The 26,950-nt window shown below is 39.2% G+C and overlaps 1 protein-coding gene across 3 annotated transcripts in view; it reads left to right on the forward strand.

Annotated features, from left to right (window-relative positions):
- ZC3H6 (zinc finger CCCH-type containing 6) overlaps positions 1-18,932 on the forward strand; it is a 46,837-nt gene extending 27,905 nt beyond the window's left edge. For all 3 annotated transcript variants that reach the window (XM_040993532.1, XM_040993533.1, XM_040993534.1), the window contains 8 exons: positions 3,803-3,933; positions 5,680-5,796; positions 6,358-6,469; positions 9,641-9,750; positions 10,516-10,769; positions 12,026-12,537; positions 12,805-13,035; positions 14,636-18,932. In XM_040993532.1, the coding sequence (XP_040849466.1) occupies positions 3,803-3,933; positions 5,680-5,796; positions 6,358-6,469; positions 9,641-9,750; positions 10,516-10,769; positions 12,026-12,537; positions 12,805-13,035; positions 14,636-16,116 (2,948 nt within the window). In that variant the 3' untranslated portion in view covers positions 16,117-18,932. The remainder of the gene's footprint in view (positions 1-3,802; positions 3,934-5,679; positions 5,797-6,357; positions 6,470-9,640; positions 9,751-10,515; positions 10,770-12,025; positions 12,538-12,804; positions 13,036-14,635) is intronic.
- Positions 18,933-26,950: the final 8,018 nt, after the last annotated feature.

Here is a 26,950-nt window from a genome sequence, read left to right on the forward strand (position 1 = left end):
AAAAAAAATAATCTGTTTTTATTGGATAGTGAAATATATAGAGAAGAGTCCCCAAGTGGCCACAACAGCTGGAACTGAGCTAATCTAAAACCAGGAGCCAGGAGCTCTTCTGGGTCTCATAGTGGGTGCAGGGTCCCAAAGCTCTGGGCTGTCTTCTGCTTTCTCAGGCCATAAGCAACTGCTGGATGGGAAGCAGGGCGCCAGGACATTAACCGGCGCCCATATGGGATGCTGGCGCATGCAAGGCGAGGACTTTAGCCACAAGCCTACTGTGCCAGGTCCTCCCCTCCATTTTATATTATGTTAGTATACAGTTATGTTTCTGATTTACTTTATAGTTTAGATCAGTAAGAGCAGCATTCTGGGAAGCAGATCTTCTATTAAACTAAAATATGGTAACCATCTTTGTTGTACACATGTACATAAGGTTGCAAACAGCCTTTAATTTCGAAAATAACATAATCTGAAGAAATTTGTGGAATTATCGCCTGTCTGCTTACCTGCTATATTGAGGTACCTTGTCCCTGTAGAGGTCAAGGCGAGCTGGCTAGCTGACAACACATCATGTTTCACACTTTGACATGCATGAGGCCCAAATCAGATTTAAATGTTAGCTAGATGATATGGCAGATTCAGGGAAAGAATAACAAGATGAGGCTGAGGTGAAGACATTAACAGCCACGCTATTTAAAGACCCTGTAATTATTTTTGAAAAAGGAATTAATTATGAATAAATTTACCTATTTTTCTTAATTCTTTTAGAAAAATTCATTGTAAAGTATGAATGTTAATTTTAATTGAACCAAAGGAAAAATAATGTATCTCCATGAATGTTATTGTGGTGAGTTTTTTACTCATGGAGTTCATATGTAGTCTCATCAGTGTATTTACAGAAGATAGTGTTGAGAGAATTTGCATATATCTTCCTGCCTGGATTTGTAAGTTCTCCTTTGTCTTTTTAGAGGCTATTGCACTTTATTTTTGATATTTTCTTCCCTGAAGCTATAGAAATAGTATGAAGTTAAATGCAGAAAAGTGTTCTTGTTTATTGAAAAGATAATGTAGCAGTAATCAAAGATAAGACAAAATTAATTTGAATCCCTACCACCAGAGATAATAATTTTTATTATTTTGTGTATACATTCTTCCAGAAATTTCCTGGCCAATCTTTTTAATAAAAACTGTACATGTTGTTTTTCTCCTTAACTGTAAAATGTATCTTAATCACTCCCATGTTAATGAGCAGCTTTAAATAGCTACATTTTGTTCAGTGAAATTGATAGAAATTTGTCCTAACATATTGTTAGGTTTGTTTAGTAGTACAGCAATTACTAGAGATTGAAGTTGGACCCAGTTTTTATTTTTCCAAATCTTGAAATTCACCCTTCAGTAAACATACTTATGCATAACCCAGAAAACATCTTGGCATACTTTCTTTTCTTAAGAATAAATTATATGGGTGTACTACAGTGGCTCAGTTAGCTGGTCCTCCCCTTTCAAGTGCTAGAATCCCTTATGGGGCTTGGTTCCTGTTTTGGCTGCTCCACTGGCTTTAGATAGGCTCAACCCTGGCCATTGCAGCCACTTGAGGAGTGAATAAGAGGATGGAAGATCTTTCTGCCTCTCCTCTTTGTAAATCTCCCTTTCCAATAAAAAGAAATCTTTTTTTTTTTTAAGAACAAATTATAAAAAGTGGATTTCCTGGAGTGGTTGGTTTGCCAAGTGGTTAAGGCACTACCAAGATGTCAGCATTCCACATTGGATTCAGTACACATTTCCAAGTACTGATCCCAGCTTCCTGTTAACCCAGACTTTGGGGGACAGCAGATGATCCAATAGTTGGATTCCTGTCACTCTGTAGAGTTCTGGATTGACTTGGCAGCTCCCTGTTTCGGGGTGGCTCAGCTCTGCCTCTCGTGGATGTTTGGGGAATGACTCAGTAAGTGGAAGCTCTTCCTATGTATATCTCAAAAAAAAATTACAATAAAAAATCAGATTGGACCCAGTGCCATGGCCTAGCGGGCCAAAGTCCTCACCTTGAACGTGCCAGGATCCCATATAGGCACAAGTTCTATCCCAGAGGCCTTGCTTCCCATCCAGCTCCCTGCTGGTGGCCTGGGAAAGCAGTCAAGGACGACCCAAAGCCTTGGGATCTTGCACCTGCATGGGAGACCTGGAAGAAGCTCCTGGCTTTGGATCAGCTCAGTTCTGGCTGTTGCGATCACTTTGGGAGTGAACCATCAGATGGAAGATCTTCCTCTGTCTCTCTTCCTTTCTGTATATCTGACTTTTCAATTAAAAAAAAATCTTTAAAAAAAATAGGCTTGCCAAGTCAAAAGACATGTATGTCTTTTATGTATTTTAAGATATGTATCAAGTAAATATTCATTAAGATATGTATCAAGTAAATATTCATAAAGATATGTTAATTTTACAGGCCCCAGCTCCAGCAGTGTGCAAAATGTAACTTTCCGCAAATCGTAACAACAAGGTTTAACTTTTTAAGAAGTCTGTTTATTTGAAAGGCAGAGTGACAGGAAATGATGGAGAGACAGAAAAAGATCTTTTGTTTGGAGAGATCTGTCATTCACAAAATATGGCTGCAACAGCCAGGCTGGGGCCAGGCTGAACCTGGAGCCAGGGCTTTGATCTTGGTCTCCCACTCAGGTGCCTGAGCGGTTCTTGGCAGCCTTCACAGACATGTTAGCAGGGAGCTGGATGGGGACCCAAACAAATTCTCCAACACGCAGATTGACCTGCTCTACCATGGTGCTAGTCCTAAGTTTTATTGCATTTGAAGCGAAAATGTATTAGTAATTAAAACATTTTAAAAAATTTAATAGATTGAAACGTTTTTGCGTAGTTTTTTGTTGTTTTTATAGATTTTAAGTTTTTTGGAGTCTTCATTTGAGTATGACTTTGATTAGGTGAGATACTATCACATATTATAATTTGCTGCCGTAACGAGTTATGTTTTTTGGATACTTTTTAAAGATTTGTTTATTTATTTATTGGAAAGTCAGATATACAGAAAGGAGGAGAGACAGAGGGGAAGATCTTCTATCTGATGGTTCACTCGACAAGCAGCTGCAACGGCCAGAATTGAGTCAGGAGCCGATCTCAGGAACCTGGAGCCTCTTCTGGGTCTCCCACTTGGGTGCAGGGTCCCAAGGCTTTGGGCCGTCCTCGACTGCTTTCCCAGGCCACAAGCAGGGAGCTGGATGGGAAGTGGAGTTGCCAGGATTAGAACCAGTGCCTGTGTGGGATCCTAGTACGTGTGAGGAAGGACTTGAGCCTCAAGGCTATGGCTCTGCCAGGCCCTTTTTGGATACTTTTAAGCACCAAATTTTCCCAAAACAAAAAACAACATGTTTACTTGGAAATATTTGTATAGGTCTTCTCAGAATTGTCAAAAGGAAAACAGTTTGCTACAAATTAATGACTACTACTCTGATGTCTTCTTTAAGTTCTACTAATAATATTTAATTCTCTCAAAACAGAAAAACTTGCCATTATCCTAAAGAAAGTGGAAAAGCATAAGGTTAGATTGGGCTTCTTAAGCTCTGTGTATATCCTTGCTCCTTCCTTGCTTTGTTAACATCCATTAAAAGCAAAGGAACAGAAAGTGTTACCAAGGTGATAAAATGGAAAGATTTTTTTTTCATTGAATCTGGTGGATGGGGGAAGAGTAGGCACTGTACATTACAAACAGTTTAGAATACAGTCTTCCTTGCAAACTAACAGACTGAACATTATTTTGTTATTCTATAATATTTAAAGTTAGTTCTTCTAACTTTTTCAGGTACAGAGCAGAGAGCTAAAAGTTTCAGTATCGGTCGTGGACGTAGTTTGCCAAAGAAAATCAAGCGAAAAGACCGTGGGGGAAGAACGAACAAGGGACCTGTTTACTCGGGGACGGATGACTATCAGGAGGTACTGAGAGCTTACATGGGCAGAAGAGAGTGACGTTCCTGTATTTTAATTTATTTGGTTGCAAAAAGAGTCTTGTGGCTGTTAAATACTAATGTATTATTTATTATAAATAGACACATTAATATTTGTATATAACTTCTGGAATATTGTGTGATATTTTGATCCATGTATATAAATGTGTAATGACCAAATAAGAGTGATCAACAATTTCCTCTCCACAGTAATTATCACTTCTGTGTGTTGAGGGCCATCAGGTTCTTTGTAGTCAATTTTAAGTTCAGTGTGAAGTGATGCAGACAGTAGCTAGCCCAGTGCTGAAGAACACCAGCATGAAGCCTTCTCAGCTGTGTGTTAGTGCTGCTCTAACTGCTGCCCATCTCCACCCTGCCGCGCTTCCTGTGGCCAGTAGTAATGCAGGGGTGCTTAGGAAGTTCATAGGAAAGGAAATTAAGAGACAAAGTTATTTTGATATTAAAATTATGTTGAATTTCATTCATAGACTATTTTTATACTGTGTTTCTATGGCTTTTTGAAGATACCCTCTATTCCATTTTCTTCTAAGAGAAGAATTTCTAACTGAAAAACTGGAATAGCTGTGTATTTTCCTCAAGTATTTTCTGTGTATTTTCCTCAAGAATTTTCTGTGTATTTTCCTCAAGTATTTTCTGTGAGGCAGTATTCTGCCATCCACAGAATGTGCCTTAAGCTCATTGAAGGAAAAGGGAAATCCGAAATTGAATCACGAGCAAATAGTATTCAGTACCTACAGTGTGGAAGGGCACATGATAGGTGTTGGAAACGTCCGGAGTTCACGAATGTAATTCATTATAAACACCATGGTCCGTTTTTTTTTTAAGATTTATTATTATTATTTTTATTGGAAAGGCAGATATACAGAGAGGAGAGACAGAGAGGAAGATCTTCCGCCCGATGATTCACTCCCCAAGTGAGCGCAACGGCCAATGCTATGCCGGTCCGAAGCCAGGAGCCTCTTCCGGGTCTCCCACGCGGGTGTAGGGTCCCAAAGCCTTGGGCCGTCCTCGACTGCTTTCCCGGGCCACAGGCAGGGAGCTGGAAGGGAAGCGGGGCTGCCGGGATAGAACCGGCGCTCATATGGGATCCCGGGTGTTCAAGGCGAGGACCTTAACCACTGCGCCACTGTGCCGGGCCCAATGGTCCATTTTGCTATTCAGTTTTCTGTGTACAGCATAGGTTGAACAGAGGACCAAAGGGAACTAAGGAAAGCAAACCAGGCTGTGAGATTCCTCATTTTTCTTACTGTATCTCTTTATTTTAAGTTTTAAGGGAAAACATGCTTCTCCTAGTTTTGAATGTTGTTTCTATTTTAGTTTAATTTACTATGGTTAATTTTCAGGCTTTCCTGTGAGTTACTTCAGGTTGATCATGAAAACTACACATTCTGTGTTAAGCAGTCATTTGAAGTCATCTCAATGACACGTACAGTGCATATTTTGTTATATCTTCACTAAAATAGAATATTATTGTGAACTTTCAAGCTTTTTATAATTTTATTTTAAATATATTATCCTCATTAAGGTAGAAACAAATAGATCTCTTTGTACTATTGGTAGCTGTATAAGCAAATTATTAAATGTGTATCTGTACAAATAAATGAATAGCATCAAAACACTGGATTTTGATCACTTTTAATGGTGATGCATTTAACTGTACATTTTTATACCTGTTAATATTTCATGTTACATTCAATGACTTTTTTTCTTATAGTATAGTAAACCAGGGAAAAAGTGGAAAGTTATGACTCAGGAATTTATTAATCAGCATACAGTGGAACACAAAGGAAAACAAATCTGTAAATACTTCCTGGAAGGGAGATGCATTAAGGTAAATACATAGAGATATCATAAGTCATTTCTACTGCCAAAATGATTTTTTAAGTTTAAAGTCTTTTTTTTTTTGGTGGTGGTTGTTTTGTTTTATTTTACTGTTTTTTGTGTAATTATAATAAAACTGGTTCTTACAAATGGATTTTGCATGGGAATACTATGCATGAGCACTCATTCCATTATATTCTGGGACAGTACCATAATTTGTTGAAATCAGATCTTGTTTAACAAACATATAACTTTGACTAAATAGCAAGTACAGCTAACACTAAATGATTCAGTCCTTACAGTGACATTACAAAGTACTTGCTGTTGGTGTCCCTACACAGCACTGAGAAGTTAAGTCCCAGAAATGGTTCACGCTAGTGGGAAAGCTGTCAGCCTCCTCTGCAGCCTTGCTCCCTGGCAGGCCTGCTGCAGACAGCCATGTCCACTGTCTGGGTATTGTTTTAGTTATTACTAGCTCATTATTTAAAGAAATAAAGGTAATGACTGGTATGCTATCATGAAGCACTATGGAGAAAATTAAATTCACATACTTCTTTTCTTTTGTGAACAGGGAGATCAATGTAAATTTGATCATGATGCAGAGTTGGAGAAGAGGAAAGAGATCTGCAAATTTTATTTACAAGGATATTGTACCAAAGGAGAGAACTGCATTTATATGCATAATATCCTTTACTATAATATATATAGTGCCCAAGATATTGAGGTCTTTAAAGTGTCATTGAAATTCTTTTTTAAAATTTTTATTTAAAAGAATCACAGAAAATTACAGATGGAGAGAAACAGAACTATTCCATCACTAGTTCATTCCCAAATGGCTGTAACAGGTGGAGCCAGGCAAGTCTGGAGTTAGGAGCCTGGAGCTTCTTCTGGGTATCCTGTCCGGATGCGGGTGCCTCTTCCCAGGCACATTGGCAGGGAGCTGGGTTGGAAGTAGAGCAGCCAGGGCTTGACCCAGCATCTGTATGGGGTGTCAGCACCACCAGTGGCAGCTTTACCCCAACATCACAGTGCTGGGAGCCCCTCACTGAAACTTTAAAAAAATCATTCCACCTAGAACGCCTCATTATATTTTAAATTTAAAACAACATATTGAGTAAGCCCAGTCTAGTCAGATTTTATATTTGAAAAAAACAAACTAACCTTTGTTCTTTAGAGAAATGAATTATCTTCCCTTTGAAAGGCAATTCTGTGAAGTGAAGGTACTTTTTATTTAATATAATCAGTTTAAAGTATTTCAAGGGAATGTGCTTCCTGAAAGAGTAGTTTATGAAATATTTATTTTATCATATAATTATGTTACTTAGGTTCGTAGTAATAAATTTTCATTGTGGAAAATTGTAAAAATTGAAGTCTCATCAGATTTTACCACTGAATGATAAACACTGTATTCCCTACTTTTCTCTTTGTAAATAAATGCATCTAAATTATACTTTCGTGTCTATTCCACTACATATGGATTTGAAGCTGTTTTGGAGGGTTTTTTTTGTGTGTGTCTTTTTTTTTAGCTAGAGAGCACCTTTTTATACATGTACACTTTTCCCCCCCTGAACTTTCAGTTTGTCTCTGTGGATTCATTTGTTGTGGCTGTTGCTGCCTCTAGGGATCTGCTGGATTTCTCATATTTTTTTCCCAATAAAGTTTGAATGAATATAAACAAAAAGAAAGAGAATGATAGGGAAGAAGAAAATTCTGTTATTATAGATTCAAATGTGAAAAATGAAACTGGAGAAATGTTGGAGTGTAGTCCTTTATAATGCAAGAGAACAGAACTTCCCAGCTGTGATTCAAGATCCAAGAGCTGTAATGGAAAACTATTAATGATAGAATGTGTTGAAAATTCGCATTAAAGTTTAGATTTGTATAACTAAGTAAAAATGTAAGTAACAAAGTGGGCAAATTGTATGTCATTTGTATCATAGTTAATACCCGTGCAGTGCTGCAGTGTGAGTTTCTGAGAAAAATGAAGCAAGAGGTAGTGCAGATGTTCTTAAAACATATGGAAAGATGATCATGCTTGTTAACAAGAGGAATGTAATGTGAGCTACGTTGAAATAACATTTACTGCTGTAAGATTTACAAAAATTCAAAGCACATAACAGTTAAATTTGGTTACAAGAAGGTAAGAAAATGCTCTGCTATATTATGGTTGTTAAAATATTGCACCTTTAATGGAGGAGAGCTTTGCAATTTCTGGCAGAATTGCATATGTGTTCACCTTTTGACAAGACAATCCACCATTTTGCAAGTTCTAGTCAATTAGTAGATCTGAGTAGTGATTGTGATAGCCACTAAAATATTGGCTGAGAAGTTAAGTTGATGAGGAAGTTTAAGACAACACCTGGAAGAACTGGTCAGTTCTAATGTCAAAACAGAAGCAGTCAAGTCAGTATTTTCAGTCTCCAGTGGAGACTATTTAAACACCATCTGTGTGGTAGTTATTTGTCTTGGCAGTTAAGATGTCCACGTTCCATTTAGTGTGCCTGGTTTGACAGCTGCCTCTGGCTCCTGAGTTCAGCTGCTGCTCACACGGGCCCTGGGAGGCTGTGGTGACAGCTCAAGTCATTGCATTCCTGAAACCCAGAGACCTGAATTACATTTCTGGCTCCTTGCTCCAACATTGACCCAACTCAGGATAGTGTGGACATCTGGGCAATGAACTGATGAGAGCTCTCCCTTGCCCTTGCATTCTCTGTCTCTGAAATAAATGAAAAATTTTTAAAGTTTACGTTATATGGTATTATTAAAAGCAACAGTGGTACAGAAATAAAGAGAAGGGAATTTCTAGAGATCAATAAAAGAAAGTTGAGAGATGTATTAACTAAGTAAAATTTGAGGATCATATTTGGATTCAAATTCTATTCTGAATAAGACAATTGTAAAAAAAAAAAATCTTTCCAAAACAGTCAAAATTTTGTATGTTGAACTTGCATACTAATAAGCATTAGTGTATTAATTTTGTCAGGTGAGGCCATGATTGTAAAAAAAAATATATTATCTGTTCAAGAAAAATATGGAGATATTTACAGATGAAATGTAGTATAATTTTAAATACTGGAGTGTTTAGAGTTATAGTTGTGAAGAGAGTTGTGGTGATATAGATCTCACAAAGTTGTCAAATAATAAAAATCGTTGTATCTTTTGGCACAATTAAAATATCTACTCATAGCAAAGTGAATAACGTGATTATAGAAAACTTAACATCTTTCTGCTTTTACACAGTTTTTAGAGGTTTTAAATATTTTTTTATTTATTTGAAAATGAGTACATGTTTCCCCAACCTCTGGTCCATTCCCCAAATGACCACCTCAGCCAAGGATCTGGGATTGGGCAGTGAACCTGTGAGTCAGGAATTTTGTTCCAGTGTCAGGGAGCCAGCTGCTTGAGCTGTCACCTGTTGTCTTCTCTCATCAGGGAGCTGATAGTCAAGACTCAGGGCATGGTGGCATACAGCATATGTAGAAGTTTGCTTCCCTCTGTCCAGGCTGCTTCCGGCATTTGGGTAGTGAGCCAATAGATAAATCTTTTTTTCTCTGCCTTTCGCCTCTCTGTCACCCTGCCTTTCAATAAAATAAAATTTTTAAAAGGACTCAGAGCTGGGATTTGAACCCAGCCACTCCTGTTAACAACCCAGGCATCTTGATTGCATCTTAACTGCTAGGTCCAACACCTGTGGTCTTCTAACATGTTTAAGTGTACAGTACAACACTGCTGACCATAGGCATGTGCTGCACCACAGCTCTCCCGAAGGTAGCCATGCTTAGCAGTCACATGGTTTGAGCTTTGAAAACCAGGTCATGATTATACTTAAACTGTTCCTTAATATTTTTATTTACATGAATTTCCATGTAAGTTCTATCATACTGGTGCAAAATGTTACCAAGGAGACAACTGTAAATTTTCCCATGATGATCTGACTAAAGAGACGAGGAAACTTTTGGACAAAGTGAGTATTACTTTTGAACTTTTGTTATTTATTGAGTGTTGATTATTTGAATCACATTTTATTTATCATATTTTTGAAACTTTGGGAAATCAAGGATTTGTTATTCTTCATTAGTAAAGTGTATTAAAAACAGAAATATTGGACTAAGAAGCAGTTTACTCATCCTTACTCCACCATTAAAAGAACTGATTCAACCATTATCTTAACCTCTTTGAACCTCGAACTGCGTATAAAAAATGAGGAGTTAACTGTCTGATCCATTTGAACTTTTTTTTAAAAAAAATATTTATTTTCATTGGAAAGGGAAATCTACAGAGAAGACAGATGGAGCTTCCATCTGCTGGTTCACTCCTCAAATGATTGCAATGCCTGCAGCTGAGCTGATCTGAAGCCAGGAGTCAGGAGCTTCTAAAGGTCTCCCGTGTGGGTGCCTGGCCCCAAGGTTTTGGGCCAGTCTCCACTGCTTTCCCAAGCTGTAATCAGGGAGCCAGATCAAGTGAAGCAGCCAGGACGTGAACCCGTGGCTGTACAGAATGCCAGCACTTGCAGGTGGAAAGCTAGCCAGTTGAGCTTTTGCACTGGCCCCTCTATTTGAACTTTGATGTTACTGTTCCTATTTTTAAAAATCTAGCTTAATTAAGCCTTTACACAGTTTTCAAAATGATCATTTTTTCAGACTTTTTTTTAAACTAAGATCATATGTACAGTTTTCAAATTAGGAAGAAAACTTGCTTTGAAACACTAATTTTAGCTAATTATTTTTAGGTATTGAATAATGAGGAAGAGCTTATAAATGAAGATGAAAGAGAATTAGAAGAACTCAGAAAACGTGGCATAACTCCTCTTCCCAAACCACCCCCAGGAGTTGGGCTTCTGCCAACCCCATCGGAACATTTTCCCTTTTCTGATCCTGAAGACGATTTTCAGACAGATTTTCCTGATGACTTCAAGAAAATCCCCTCACTCTTCGAAATAGTTGTAAAACCTACTGTGGATTTAGCACATAAAATTGGGAAGAAGTAAGTTAAATCTTTAAAAATGGCAGTACACTCTCTTCTTTCCCTGTAAAAGTTAAAAGTGTGTGTTAGGAAACTACATAGTATTCCAAGTAAGTCACGCAATTAAACTCGATGAAGATGGCAGGTACCTGGCATGCACCAAGATCGCTACTTCCCTCTTTCTGTGTGTTGTCACCCACTGCTGCCTGCCATCCATGCTTTTGTCTGCAAAATCTTTACCCAGCTGCAGAAGCCTCTTCACAGACTCAGTGATCTGCAGGACACTGCAAGCCAAGTGGATGGATTTGGCATTGCTGACCCTGAAGCTGCAGTGTCATTGATGATGTCTTCAAGCAGTGGGTAATCCACATCTTGCTTCTCATTTGTGTGAGAAAGTAAATGTGTGTCTGGTCCTTTTTAAAAAGTTAATTGTGGGCTCTTGGAGGAAAATCTTTAGGTAATCTGGATGTAGATTATCATTTTCTAACCACATCATCCCAGCCCTGTTGGCCACTGCCAGTCTCTTGGCTGCACCTGGGCCCCAAGTCCCAATGGTCATTATTTTTTTTATTGCCTAATGTTCAGGGAAGCAATGTGGTCTCAGCAAATGAGAAGCAAGGAATCTGTACCAGGCATCACAATAGGAGCCATTGAAATCAAGAGGACAAGTGTGTCTGTTGTTTTGCTACTGTTATATATCAGGTCCTAATCAATAAAATCAGAGAAAGAAACAAAGGGCATTAAAATCAGAAGTAATGACCAGACTCATTATTTGTGCGGTTTTCCTCAATGAATCCCAAAAGCCAACGGATAGAGAACTATTAGAAATAGTAATTAGCAGGATGTCCAGGAGAATGCACCATTTAAAAACCAAAAGTTAACTTATATGCCAGATATAACCAATTGGAAAGTATAGTCAAATGTTGTATGTTTATATGACTAATTTTCATAGAAAAAATGTATATGCATGTCTAGATAAAAGACAGAGAACCAGTTAGAATCATCTGGGGAATGGGAATAGAGGTGATTCTTGTTTTTGTATTAACCTGTGTTTTTAAACAATACTATACCTAATGAGTAAAATTTAGTGATTAGTAAACAGCAATTTGGAAAAGTCTGGCCTATGAGGGAAAGCAAGAAGCATATGTGGTATTTCCACTTATGCTATAGATGATATGGAATAATGCTTCTTAAAACACATAGTATTCTGCTTTATGTAGAAAAAAAGCTTAATTTTAAAAAATAATTATATTTCAACTTGCTCTTTTTATGAACAGGCCACCAGCATTTTATAACAGTGCCTCACCACCAGGACCACAGTTTCAGGGAAGCAGCCCACACCCTCAGCACATCTACAATTCTGGGTCAAGTCCAGGTCCAGGACCTAATGTGTCTCATGGATGCAGCAGTCCTGTGATGCACCCAGGCTCTCCTGGGCATCACACATGTGCAGGACCTCCTGGCATGTCAATGCGACAGAGCCCACCTTTGCCGCCTGGTCCACCTGAAATTGTAGGTCCTCACAGTCAAGCTGGAGTAGTTGTCCAATCGGATGCACCTTTGACACCACCAAATATGAGTGGGGTTTACCACTCTCCTGCATTTTCAGGACATGGGATGAAGGTCCCTCGAGAGAATCACTGTTCTTCAGGTTCATCCTACCAGCAAGGTCCTGGTGAAATGCCACTCAACACAAACTATGAATCGCTACAAGCTGCAGACGAGTTTTATAGTAGTTACTATTCACAGCATGCTGTACATGACTTTCAGACACCCAGTAGCTGTGGTGGTAAGTTGACTTCTTTTAATAACATATCTAGAGCCTTGTTTTTTTGTTAGAAGTATATAACTATGTTTAAGTAAAGTTAAGGAGAATTAACTAAACTGAATTCTTAAAATATGCTTTCAGTTTAGCCAAACTTTTAAAACAGTAGAACTTGAGATAACTGAAAAATATTTAGGAATTGCTTAACAATGTAAGAATCCAAGGTGATTATGAATAGAGCTCCCATGTCTTTGTACTCACACAGTGTCTGCTCCCCTGTTGTGTCTGTAGATGGGATGTGGCATGAGGAGTTTGCCCAGCAGCCCCCTGTCGTTCAGGACTCACCTGGTCTCGGGAGTGGGCCCGACAGCAGCAGCAACATGACCGGCCATGGCCCCTTGTCTGCTCCTGGGCTCCTCCCTGCCGTGCAGAGAGCCCTTTTTGTCAGGCTGACTCAGAGGTACCCAGAAGGTGAAGAACCAGCCGGCACCCATCCTCATCGGGCACCAAGCAAGGAAGAAGGTGTGTCAGTTTTTCGAATACGTCTTAATTTGAATTGGTTAATATTTGAAAATGAGTTCCTCAGAACCATCTACTATATTTCCAGTTCCATAGCACCCATCTTAGGATTGACTGTGGTTTTGTGACAGTAATAGTGAATTGTGTGAAAGGGTTCATTTGAAGTGCCTGGGTGAGTAGACTTGGAAGAAGTTAAATCCCTGTTTATTAAGGGAAGAAAGAAAAGGAAAGGGATACCTTCCAGTTTGGAGATTTGACTTCTAAACCAGTATCCAAATCTTTCACTATTACAGAAATCTTCATGGGCCCAGTTAAGGTTTTGCTATGATGTTAGCATACTTTGTAATATAAATAGATGATATGGAAATAACAAGTATCTTAGTATTTGGGGTATAGATAAGCATAACACAATTAATTCAATAAAGTGTCAAAAAATTTAATGCACTTAGTTCTTTTTGTGGATTACAAAATTAATACACTGATATATTTGGCTACTCTCTTTGGTTGTGTTTAGCCACTCCTATTTATAAAATTTATGAATAAAATAGGAAGTAGGTAACTACAAGCTTATGTACATGATCTGTTACATTTTTTGAAGAAGGAAAACTAACTCTTCAGTAATATAATCACAGAGGAAAGAGGAATTCCTAATAAATGACTTTCCTGTACTATTTAAATTGACTACTTTAACTGCTAAAGTCTGATTTTCTTAATAAACCTCCTTAATGATTATCTTTTTGTAAAGTGTTACAAATTTTATGTTTTTATAAATAATCAAATTTTATATAAAACTTTATGCTGTGGTACACAGCAATGTTCTTTGGAAAGTTGCTTGCTGTGAATAAAAAGAAGATAATCAAATAGAAATAAAAAAGATAATCCCTAATAACTAGATTTGTGTGTTCATCTTTATGAATTTTAATGCTTTCATGAATTTTACTTCCTTTGATTAAAAGCTGCTAACATTTCTATGCTCATACCTATTTTTACATTGATTCATCTCTGCACTTCTACATCCTGTTATTTAGTCTCATTCCAAAAATTACTTAAAACTCCTTTTGAAATAGATTGACACGGAAAGGAAAAGCAAGTAAGGATAGAAGTAGCAAACATTATGAGTGGGATTATTTATACAAAAGTATTTAAATTACTACATCCAGTAAAAATGAAGCACAAGTTCAGCTCAAGGCTTCCTGGAGGTCAAAGGGAAGAAATGAGCCAGAGTGTCTCAAAGTATTTTTCTTGGTCTGAGATCTGACCCTTTGCCATTATAGCTTAAGAATTGCTTGAATTGAAGAGACTCTTAAACAGTTTAGAGTGGCTTTTCAAAAGTATCTTTCCTTCTCCCCAGTGCTGGCATAAAAGTGACACATATTTCTGAATGTGTGGAGTGAAAGATCCTGACTTTTCTGTGACTAGAAAGGACTTAGACATACTCTAGGATACACTTCTTCCGTTGTTGAGTTTTGTTGCGAATTAAAACATGGCATTTCTAGCATGTATGTTCTTACTATGCTTATTTCAGAGTGGTGTTTTTTAAAATTGTAGTTAAGGCCAAATATGAGTGCTTCAGTCTTCACAATAAATTTTTGTATGCATTTAGATGATACGGTTAACTGGTACTCCAGCAGTGAAGAGGAAGAAGGAAGCAGTGTCAAGTCAATACTGAAAACATTACAGAAACAAACAGAAACTTTAAGGAACCAGCAGCAACCTTCCCCAGAACTCAGCACTCTCACTGATCCAAGACTTGCTAAGGAGAAAAATAAAGGCCATCAAGTGGTTGACCCTAGACTTAGGACTATCTCAAGGCAAGACGTGCGGAAGCCTTCTGAGTCTGCCCCGCAGGATCTTAGACTTGCGTGGGACCCCAGGAAATTAAGAGGGAGTGGAAGTGGTCATGGAGGCTCTTCTGTTGGTGGAGCAAAGTTGGATTTACATCATACAAACACCGGTTCTAGTGTCAGACACAAAAGAGGGGATGATGATGATGAAGACACAGAAAGAGAACTGAGAGAAAAAGCCTTCCTCATACCTTTGGAGCCTTTACCTGGTGTCATGCTCCAGGATCCGAGGTCCCAGCTGAGACAGTTCAGTCACATTAAAATGGACATTATCCTAGCCAAACCCAACTTTGCAAAACACATTGTGTGGGCTCCTGAAGACTTACTTCCAGTACCTTTACCTAAACCTGATCCAGTATCTTCAATCAATTTACCTCTGCCCCCTCTTATAGCTGACCAGAGGCTCAGTAGGTTATGGAATACAAAAAGTGATCTTCATCAAAACATAGTATCTGTTGATCCAAAATCAGCAGTGAAAGCCAAAAGTAACACAACAAACAGAGAAGGCTACTTAGAACAATTTGGGGACTCACATAGTTCAGGAAGTAAATTAGGAGATCCTAGGCTGCAAAAGAATTTCGACCCTAGGCTTCACAGATCGTCCCATTCAGACTCTCACCAGGCTGTGATGAAGGAATCCCGTGTATCAAAGGGTACCCCTCCTTCAGCCAGATCCAACTCTGGCTCTTCACAGCCGTCTGGAGCAGTAACTAGCGGTTGTAGCTCTGGGGCCCTGCCTCCCTATGCCCCTAAACTCTCCTCATCAGCAGGCCTTCCCCTGGGATCTCAAAGCTCTGCCCTTAGTGCTATCAGTCTGTACAACCCTAGGGAGCAGGGCTCATCTACGTCAGAGACAGCAACAGCTTCTGCAGGAGAAAATGCAGAGAATGAGAAAAAAGATGATGGGTTGAAAAGTAATGACAAAAGTGAGCCTTCTGCTGGAGAAGCAGTTCTGTCACAGAAGAGCTCTCCAAGCGTGGAAGTCGCTGTTGAAGGGCCATCTGACACGCAGGCCGATAGTCTGAAAAGTTCCAGTAAGGGTCAGTTCCCAGCAGTGCACACTCTTCCTATTCAGGCACTCACAGGCTTAATCAGACCCCAGTACAGCGACCCAAGGCAAGCCAAGCCCCTTGGACAGGTGAGCCCAGTCCCAGACAGTGAGCTCAGTAGAGAAACAGATGACAAGTCTCTCAAAGAGGTTTTTAAAACTTTTGATCCAACTGCTTCACCGTTTTGTTAGCTATTGTGTAATTGAGCATTTCTTTTCATTCTTGTGACTATTGCAGTCCTCTGCTGTTTTGTACCTGGTTTACCTCTATAGTTTATTTATTTTTAAATTATAAACACTTTTCAGCTGCTAGTATCAGAACCACATGAAGTTATATCCTGTAAAGCCTGTGGTATTTTATATATAATATTTTTATAACTTTAAGAGACTGTAGTAATTGACATAGACACTTATATATCATGTTAGTTTTAGTAAAAGTACTTTTATTGTAAATAATCCATCATGAATGCAGTACCCTGCCTGAATATATGCTAGTTGTCTTTCATAATCACTGTTTAGATAAATGATTACCACTTTTATATGGTTGTTTAGTTTTCAGCAATTGATGTATCATACTTTTGAGAAACAGTATTTTGACTAAAACTGTCTTTGTCAGCCCAGAACTGATTAGTATGTAATGCCAACTGCTAACTAAAATGCAAAATGAAATGAAGAAAATAGTTTACAATCAAAATTAGCAGAGCAGTTGCTGTTCAAGGGCATCACATTATTAGTATTGGTAATATTATTTGTATAAATGAGGCATTTGAATGTCATATCTTTTAAAGGTATTTGATTGTCTGCTGTATCAGAGACATTGGAAGGTGTATAAACAGAATGTTTTGTTAAAGGGAAAGACTCCCAAGTTCTCTAACATAACTTTTTAAATTTAATTTTTCATATCAAATAGTCATGAATTACTGCTATTACATTGTGGTGTTTATGTATTTCAATGTCTTGTCTTTAGCAGCATAATTCATATTACTTTTTCAAATAATGTAGTTGTAATAATTGTACTCATCATGGTTTTGGCAGTTTTAACAAAATTTTAAAAGATGGTGAGTCTGTAGTGATTACTACATTGATCATGTTTTCAATGTTTAGTTTCTATATTTTTTCTTAAACAGCAAGAAAACATATAGGTTGCAGGTATATTCAGCTATCTATCTCTTATCAATAAAAAGAACCTCTTACAGTTCTTACCTGACTGGCATTCTGTAACAGAGGGGAGTACCTGGTGTTTTAAGTATTTAATGCCCTCCTATTTTGGAAACATAAATTGATTAGAAATTGTATTTTTATGAAAAAAAACTTGCATTTATTCTTTATTAGTTGCAGTACATAGGTAACAGCAGCTGTGCTTTATATATACATGACTTCCCACTGAAAGTATTACACTGATACATAGCTCGAACTGGAGTCATGTCACCATTTGCTGTGAACTTATTGGTAAGTCCAGTAAGTGACTTGGAAAGGGGGTATAATAAAATCAGCTGAAAACAGCTCCCTTTGAGAAGTGATTATAAGAAACTGTAGCAAAATATTTCTGTGGGAACCTTAATATTACGCATATGGCCTAGTAATAATTTAATCCTTTCTATTCACTTCTCTCTTCACTTTTACTTGCTTCAGTTCCATGTAAGACAAGGAAAAGAGGTCACAGCTTAGTGAACAAAACTGCTTATCTGTGAAGTTCGTTGTATTCTGGGTAGAAGGACCATTACTTGAGGGAATGTGGATTCTTACTGTTTATACTTTGGTTGCAATTGTTGCCTAAAAAATTGCCCCACATACACTTGTGGGTTTAAAAATGCAGTTTAAAGTTGCCATAGAAGTATTTTCTGATTTAGTGTCTGAATGAATTGGAAAGTCAATAAAATGGTTAAAACCTGACAGAGAAAAAAATACACATACACATGCATATATATATATATATATATATATATATATATATACACACACACATATATTTACCAGGATCAAATCAGCAGGACTTCTGGACTTTAATAATAAATGAAATTTTTTAAGCCAACCTCTTATCTATGTATTTTGTAATTCTAATGCTAAGTAATAAAGCTCAGACACACAAGGAAAGAATTTGGCAAAGAGCATGTCCTCAACTGCCTGTTGAGAGGTCTGTGTCTCCCAGCAGAGGGCGCGACTTGCATTCCCAGCTCTGGCTCCTGCCTTCAGCTTCCTGCTGGTGCAGTCCCTGGGAGGTCTGTGTTCCTGCCACTTGGCTCCCAGCCTGCCCTGTCCAGCCCTGGCCGTTACAGGCATTTGGGAAGTGAGTGAGCAGCAAATAAGGGATCTCTTGCTCGCACTCTTGGCTCACCCCACTCTCTTTTCCCCTCACCTCCTTTTTACCCTTCTCAAATAAATAAAAAAAGTTTTAAATGTGGGATTAAAATTTTTGGTAGAAATTCTTTTTTATTATTAAAGGAAATGTCAAATTATTGGTTTAAAGTGAGATTTAAAAGTCATGAATGCAGTCTGCAGTATTGGTTAATTCATTAGTTTCCATACCAGGGTGGCAGGAACCCAATAATTTGAGCTACTAAGGCCGTGTCTCAGGACCTTCATTAAGAGGAAGCTGATAATCTAACCCAGGCACAGGTGTCTTAACAGGCTAACCATCTGTTCCTGAGTCACTTCATCCTGGTTTGTGACAGAAATTTTAAACTTGATTACATTCATGTTCAGTAGATTGGGGTTTATCACTGTTTTGAATTTGAACACTAAAAGAACATCATGATTTAGATTTAGCAACTTCTTTCCCATGTCTTGATTGAAACTCAGTTCCGAACCTCAAAAACAAGTCAGGTGTTGGAATGAATTCCATCTCTGACTCTGCAGCAGCATGCATTTCTGTGTGGACCTTATGTCTTCCAACCAAATGCTCCAGACCCCACAATTAGTCTGTACCAGAGCAGCCTAATGATAAAATGAAGTCTACTTAGGTTTCTTCGTCTATTTTACCTGCTATGGGATTCGTACTTAATAGTATTCCTTCCCAGTCCTATTTAACAGTGGAAAAAATGTTTATTACTGAATAAATCTTGTATGAGCTTTCAGCTAAGCCGCTTTGCTGAATACAGAGGTAAGGGGAGTGAGAGGGAAAGAGTTAGGTGGATAGATAGAAACACCAGAAGTGCTGGGAGTTCAAAAACATTAAATCATATTCTCACTTTGTACTGAGCACTAGGCAATATATTTCAATGTGTATTTCATTATATGTGACATGGGGATAATTTTAATGGTTTGATGCAAGGAATGAATGAATAATTTTTTGTAAAGTATTTGTAAATATGAAATTGATTTATAACTTTTATGAATATAATAATTACACTCCTATTAAGGTGCATTAAGTTGTACAAATTGCAACATGATATGGTTACTGTGGCTTACCAATTTTATTAATTTTTAGATGATGTACACTGAACACAATGATAAACTTGCCTGAGAAGTTGTTTCATAAAATATTAACCGTCAAGTTAGCAATTTCCTTACATATTCTTGTGCCATTAAGACACAGGACTTCCCTACCTTAGAGCTGTGTACACTGGTCATGTCTCCTCGATGTCTGACTTCTCTGCCCGTTTTATACAGATTGGGTTTTGATGAAGGGTAAGAATATTGTGACCATCCATGTTGCATGTTGTGATGTTGTATTTGCTTAACTCAGAAATGGAGTTGTTTACTCCTCTCAGTATATATTTCTGCAGGCATGTGATATTGAAGCCTTCTGATTTTCCACTTGTTTGATAAAGGTATCATTTCCTTTGGTTAGTGGCAGCTAGAAGTTAGGAGGTCCCTGAGGGCCAGATGTGAGCTCTTGGAGAGACTGTCAACACCATCCCATGTGCAGGACCCAGAATCCTGTGCTCTTGTTTTCCTCCTCTGTGCTGAGGCCACAGCTCAGGTGGCAGGTCTGTGAAAGCTGTGCTTCAAAGGGGCAGTCTGAAGACAGGTTGTTCTCTGATAAAGGTCCTGGTAGCTAGCCTTCGGTCTCTGCGTTTTTATGAATTTCTAAAATGAAGAGTTGCTTTTTTTTTTTTTTTGGTAATGCTTGATAGTATTATTATGTTCAAAACCCATTAAAAACTATGATTGTTCTGTAATAAAAATAAAATGAACCGAAAAATGAAGTTTAGCAAGATAAAAAAAAAACCACAGTAGTAACTATAGTTAGTTTAAATGAAACTTAGTTTAGGAGACACAAGCTTTGATTAAATATAACCAAACAGGGTCTGAGTGTTTAAAACCGTTCTCCTGTTGTTATGACTTGGTATTTATGTGATGTTTTCTCCTCAGAGAGCTAACTGGAGTCTGCAGAACCTGTTGTAGTGGCTAACATTTGCACTATTACTGCGGGAGTGTTATGTGCCGGTATGTAATTTATCTGCAGCATCTGCCACTCCTTACAAAGCCCAGAGCCACTTGGCCTTTTCCTTGGGAAGCACACGGACCTAAGAATGGATGTCAGGCAAACGTCAATGCAGTGTGCGAGTTTGCGAGTGTTAAGGAAGCCTCATTGTGTGCTAGTGGTGGCAGGAGCCATCTGCGTCTTGTTTTTATGTTTCCCTTTAAACCAGACACAGCATGTGTGACTTGATACCTGCTCCCTGACTGCTTCCTGAATCTCCGTCCAGGAGTAGGTTTCACAGGTGCTATCAAGTGGAACAGGTGTGGCGAAAGCATTCTGTGATCACATTAGAATGAACTTGTCCGTTTATTTTTGCTTCAGTAACCACAGGATACTCTAGGATTATTTATTTGAGAGGCAGAATGACAGAAAAATCTTCCATCTGCTGGTTCACTGCCCTAATGGACGCGACAGCCAGGACTGAACCCCAACCAGGTCTCCTACATGGACCGTCTTCCATTCTTCCAGGTGCGTCAGCAGGGAACTGGATAGGCAGTGGAGTAGCTGGGACTCAAACAGGCGCTCTGGTAGGGGACACTGGCATCAGAAGAGGCATTGTAACCCTTCATGCCACAACACCAGGCCCCCCGCCCAGCTTTTTCTTTTTTGAACACACATATATCTAAACAATGTGAAGGCAAGGTGATGACCTTACTGAGGGGTCATATGTTTCTGCAACTACTCCAAAGTCTTAAAAATCCTCCAGACTCAGAAGGTGACTCAGCTTACCCCATGGTGGAAGTTCGGATAGATCAGCAATTTGTATCTATGTGTGAAGGATTTTTCTGTAACCAGAAGGTATATAATGGAAATGATATATTTTTAGTTTTACATGTAGTCCTCTAATTTCCCTCACTCTATTCTCTTTGAAATATAAATCAGAATTATGCAGATAGGGCCAATTTAGCGAATTATCAATAACAATTAAAATTCCTAATAGCCTGACATTGATGAGCCCTATCAACTTACAGCTGGACTCTAATCTGAAGTCTTTGTCTCGTCTTGAAGCAGCTTTCATTACCCTTGGGAATGAAGCAGGTATGTGCTACAGTCAGCAAACTCATAGCAGACATAAAATCTGCTTCTTCACAGATTGTGAGTTCTTTGAATAATATTTTATAGCATTGTTTATTCTTGAGTCTCTTTGAAACAATTTATTAAAACAAGTAAGTAGCCAGCTACTAATAGCATCTTAGAAACAATTAGCTGTGCAAATGACTGGTTCCTACCCATACGCGCAAAGGTATTAGGGTTGATGGGAATGGTGAAATTCACTTTAGCTAATACTTTATGGAAGGTCTGAAATACATATTATTATAAAGACAATATATAAGGACTAAATTTTTCAAAACAACAGTGAGATGTTCCCAAGCCTCTGTAACCAGCATTGTCTTTGGGCCATTTGTTAGTGAAAGACTGTACATTCCATATGCCTTTTATGTAGAGGTGGTGAAAAATGAGGGACTAGCCATTATTTTTTTTTTTTAAAGATTTATTTTTATTATTTTTTCATTGGAAAGGCGGATATACAGAGAGGAGAGACAGAGAGGAAGATCTTCCGTCCGATGATTCACTCCCCAAGTGAGCGCAACGGGCCGATACTATGCCGATCCGAAGCCAGGAGCCTCTTCCGGGTCTCCCACACGGGCGCAGGGTCCCAAAGCTTTGGGCCGTCCTCGACTGCCTTCCCAGGCCACAGGCAGGGAGCTGGAAGGGAAGCGGGGCTGCCGGGATTAGAACTGGCGCCCACATGGGATCCCGGGCGTGCAAGGCGAGGACCTTTAACCACTTGCGCCACTGCGCCGGGCCCGAGGGACTAGCCATTATTACAGGGAAGAGTTCTTAAACCACCTGCTTTGTTTTAACAGGAATTTACTCTCCAGATGTTTGAGGGAAATCAAATAAGGTAGAATATCTTTTCAAGAGTTAGAATGAAGCATCCTCTTAAAAGTGACAATCAAGAAATAGTCATTTGTATACTGACTTGCCAAAGTTTATGATTATTGCTATTTTTCCATTCTGTACCCCATCCTCCAAGGATTCAGAAAGGGCTCGGCACAGACCCAGTGTTCGAGGGCCCAGTTCCTGGTCTTTTTAGGTAATGGCCCAAAGAGAGAGGATACACAGTGTTTAGGAGTGACAGTGGAGTGTCTAGACGTAGCATCGACTCTCTTCTGTCAGCTCTACCAGCATATTCAATGACCTGAAATCCAGGTTAGACCTGTTTGGTATGAGGTAGGTTGGTTTTTTTGTTTGTTTGTTTGTTTGTTTTAACTTTCTATTGTTAATTTCAGTCCTACAAGCTGGATCTCACATGTTGGGGAAATACTGCCTTATTATTTCACTTGGGAAGATTTTAGTAGATGACAATTTAGTAGATTAACTAATTTGCTAATCTGTTTATTCTCTGTTCAACAGATACTTTGCTGAATTGATAAATTGTTGAGAATTAGCAAACCTCTGAGTAAAATCAGGATTCTCTCTCTCTCTCTCTTTTTTTTTTTATCTTTCTAATTCTCTAGAAATTCCAGGTTGTATTCTGTTACTGCAAGGTTCTGTCAGTTTTTCTTTTCTCCTGTGATACCTTACTATTGTCAGAATTTAAATAAAAATGTTTCTAATAATACCTGTCTGGCAGTGTGCTGCTTTGCCCACATGGTTCTTGAGCATTTAAGAACAGAGCATAGAACAGCCATGTGCCCATGCTGGAGTGCACAGATGGGAACCTGTGGCAGACCTGCCAGGAAGGAAGAAGCATGTAACTAGCTGCCCTTCATGTGACCAAAATGAGGAACAGCATGTAAGGTCTTTTTTTTTTTTTCTGATACTGCTTTCATTCCAGGAAACCACTCAAATTAGCTAAATTTAGAATTTAGTTTTCTTTGAAAATATCTGAATCTGAGAGACTCGCTCTAGAGGTCCTGGGCAGAACAGACAAGTCTCTGTCTCATCTGCTGGCCTCCTGTCGCTGAGGCAGCTCTGTGGCCTTGGGCAGCACCCTGATCCAGGGAAGACCCCTGTCCACCGTGGGAGAGGGGCAGAGTGAAACAGTCAGAATACTTGGGTTAATTCCTTGTGGCAAATAGCCACTCAGCAAATACTTATCGTGTACCTGTTCAGGGCCAATTCTAGGCTTGTTAGTGAACCAAAAGACTGTCGTTATGTTCTGCAACTTGTAAGTGAAAACATTAAGTGTCCAGGTGCTGAGTCCCACTCCTGGGCCACCGCAAAGGAGCTGGGAACTCAGCAAGAGAACCAATTTCTAAGTTCTCACATCACAACCGGCTTGTCCTGAGATGCAGCTGGTATACCGCTATTCTCTGGCTTGCTAGTCCCCTACCCTGCTTGGGCTTGGCAGTCGTGACTCCTTCCCCAGGGCCCTCTGCATTCGATCTGTCACCTCCGTGGCTCTGTGCAAAAGGAGCCATTCCTCTGTGTCACCCTGCTGCTGTTCACATCCTGTGGCAGTGGGCTGTGGCCTGGGCTCTTCATGACCCTAGGAGCTCTGTTTCTTTCTCTCTGTCCTCATCTCCCTACAAGCTCACCCGGATGTACTTGTCAGCAGGGGTTCCAAGGATACACATCCAGTAGGAAGTGACAACCTGAGACTTCACATCAGAACCTTCTATTCATTTATGTACTTATATCATTTTATTTGAAAGATAAAGGTCATCCACCCTTTGGGGCATTCCCAAAATGCCTCTGACAGCTAGGACTGGGCCAACTTAAACAAGAAGCCTAGAAGCTGAGCTGGACCTCCCGTGTGGGCGGAAGGGGTCCATCGCCTCGATTCATCACCTACTGTCTCCCAGGAAGTTCCTCAGCTAGAAAACTGGATCAGAAAATGAAGAAGATAGGACTCAGATGAGGCTGCAGTGACATGAGAGGCAGCAGAACTCTACACCACACGTCCACCCCCACTGGGGGCTTGTGTGCATGCTTCCAGGACTTCCCCACGATTCTTGCAACTTCCAAAAAGTCACTGATACAAAAATATTAACAATGAAATACAGACACATGGTGTAACATCTTGAAAGTTGTTAAACATCTTCATCGTATTTCCTGGTAATCATTATGGGTATGTGCACACTTGCTAAGGAACGCGATGTGTCCACTGCTGTCCACGAGAAAGCAGGATGTTTGAAAATGAGCGTACCCTGAGACCCATGCAAGCCTTCACTTGACCTGTCTACCCATTCCGCATGTACAGTCAGGAATTACCCTGGGGTAAAAACCACTAGGTCTCATGGTGTATGTCAGAAGCTTTGCTACTGAGTGCTAGTTGTATTTCTGTTTATGGAATCCATATGCAAGAAAAATAGGGACTGAAAGGCATGTGTGAGATGATACAGGAAGATGTTTATTGGAATTCAGCAGCATTTGGGGTTGGGCAGTGTGGAGGAACTGACCTATGTTCTGTTTGTTGCTAAAGTATGCCAGGGCTGCTGAGCTGCCACCCTCCTGGGCAGAAATTTAAAATGAAATTGCAAAATGTTTTTAACTGAATGAAAATTAAAATGGAATACACCAGCATGTGTGCTACAGCAGTATTTATGGGGCAGTTTATAGGACTAGATGCCTGTTTGGAAACAAAACAAAACAAGGGGTGTTTCTCAATGGTTTCTGTTTAGATTTGATAGATTAGAACAGGAATAGCAGTCTCAAAGGCAGAAATCAGCATCCCGTATGAACACCCTCTGCGTTCTGGCTGCACCAGTTCTATCCAGCTCCCTACTAGTACACCCAGGAAGGTCCAAGTTCTTGGGCCCCTTAACCCACTTGGGAGAGCAGGAAGAAGCTCCTGGCTCCTGGCTTCCAACCTGTCCAGCTGCTGTTGTAGCCATTTGGTGAGTGAACCAATGAATGGAAAATTCTATGTGTTTGTGTGTATGTAACTATGGTTTTCAAATATTTTTAAAAAATCATTACAGATTGCAAATTCAGTTATTTCAGAAGTTCAATAAAATTGGTAAACCACTTAACAAACTAATCCAAAAAAGGATAAATTATCAATTTAAGAAGTGAGTGACATGGCGTTCTGTAGACAGTGAAGAGCAAGGCAGAGTATTATGAATGATATGCCTATAAAATTGACAGCTCAAATGAATGTTTAGAGCAGTCTTAATCTGAATATCCCAAAATGGAAATAACCTAGGCATCCATTATGCTGAGTTAAACCAGTTACAAAGAACCACATATTTTGGAGTTCTATTTACATGAAATATTTAGAATAGGCACATTTATAAAGAACCTATAGAAAATAGGGCCTGGTGTGATAGTGTAGTGGGTAAAGTCCTCACCTTGCACGCGCTGGGATCCCATATGCTCGCTGGTTCTAATCCCGGCAGCTCTACTTCCCATCCAGCTCCCTGCCTGTGGCCTAGGAAATCAGTCGAGGACTGCCCAAAGCCTTGGGATCCTGCACCCATGTGGGAGACCTGGAATAGGTTCCTGGCTCCTGGCTTTGGATTGGCTCAGCTCTAGCCATTGCGGCTGCTTGGGGAGTGAATCACCGGATGGAAGATCTTCCTCTCTGTCTCTCCTCTCTGTATATCTGACTTTGCAATAAAAATAGATTTTAAAAAAAACAACCTATAGAAAATAATTATATACTTAAATTTTAGGTAAAAATGTGAAGGGATAGGGGATTTCTGTCAGGGATGAAGAAAATGCTAAAATTGATTATTTTGATATTTGCATCTGAAAACAGTCAATGTATTGTGTGAATTAAGGTTGTGAAAATATTAAATGATTAAGTTGTAAAAATAATAAATGAAGCAGGAAGGGATAAAATGGGATGAAACATAGAAGACAAATGGAGCAGAATATGTTTATTTCAATTATTTTTAAAGATTTATTTATTTTTATTGGAAAGGCAGATTTACAGAGAGGAGGAGACAAAAAAGATCCATCCACTGATTCATTCCCCAAGTGACCAAAAAGGCTGGAGCTGAGCCGATCCGAAGCCAGGAGCTTCTTGGGGTCTTCCACATGGATGCAGGGTCCAAAGGTTGAGCCAACCTCTACTGCTTTCCCAGGCCACAAGCAGGGAGTTGGATGGGAATTGGAACATTCAGGATACGAACCAGCGCCCATATGGAGTGCTGGTACAACAGTCAGAAGATTTGCTTGCTGTGCCATCACGCCCACCCCACCCCCCAAGGTGTAATTTACTCATGATAATGGTAAATGCATCAAGACGACATAAATATTTTTCCCTTCTATTTTATTTTAATGTTATGATACAATTGCATAAGCTCTGAGGTTTCTCTTACCCCCTCCCCATCCTCCCTCCCTCAAGGACATTTCTGCATCTAATAATGAAGCAAGACCCTAAAGAGTTGAACAGATAAATTCACAATTACAGGTGTATATTTTGCTCCATAAAACTGATAGAACAAATAAAAGCAGCCAGACCACAAAATACTTTCATAAACAGCATCAATCATTTTACCCAATTTCTGCAGAAATGGACATCCTTTTCTAGAATACATGGAACACAGAGCACAAGAGACCATAATACAAGATACGAACTAAAACTCCCTAAATTTAAGAGGGTTCCTATTACACAACAAATGCTTTCTAGCCACTAAAAATTAA

This window comes from Ochotona curzoniae, unplaced genomic scaffold, assembly GCF_017591425.1.
Source record: "Ochotona curzoniae isolate NIBS_2020 unplaced genomic scaffold, NIBS_Ocur_1.0 contig_883, whole genome shotgun sequence".
NCBI lineage: Eukaryota > Metazoa > Chordata > Mammalia > Lagomorpha > Ochotonidae > Ochotona > Ochotona curzoniae.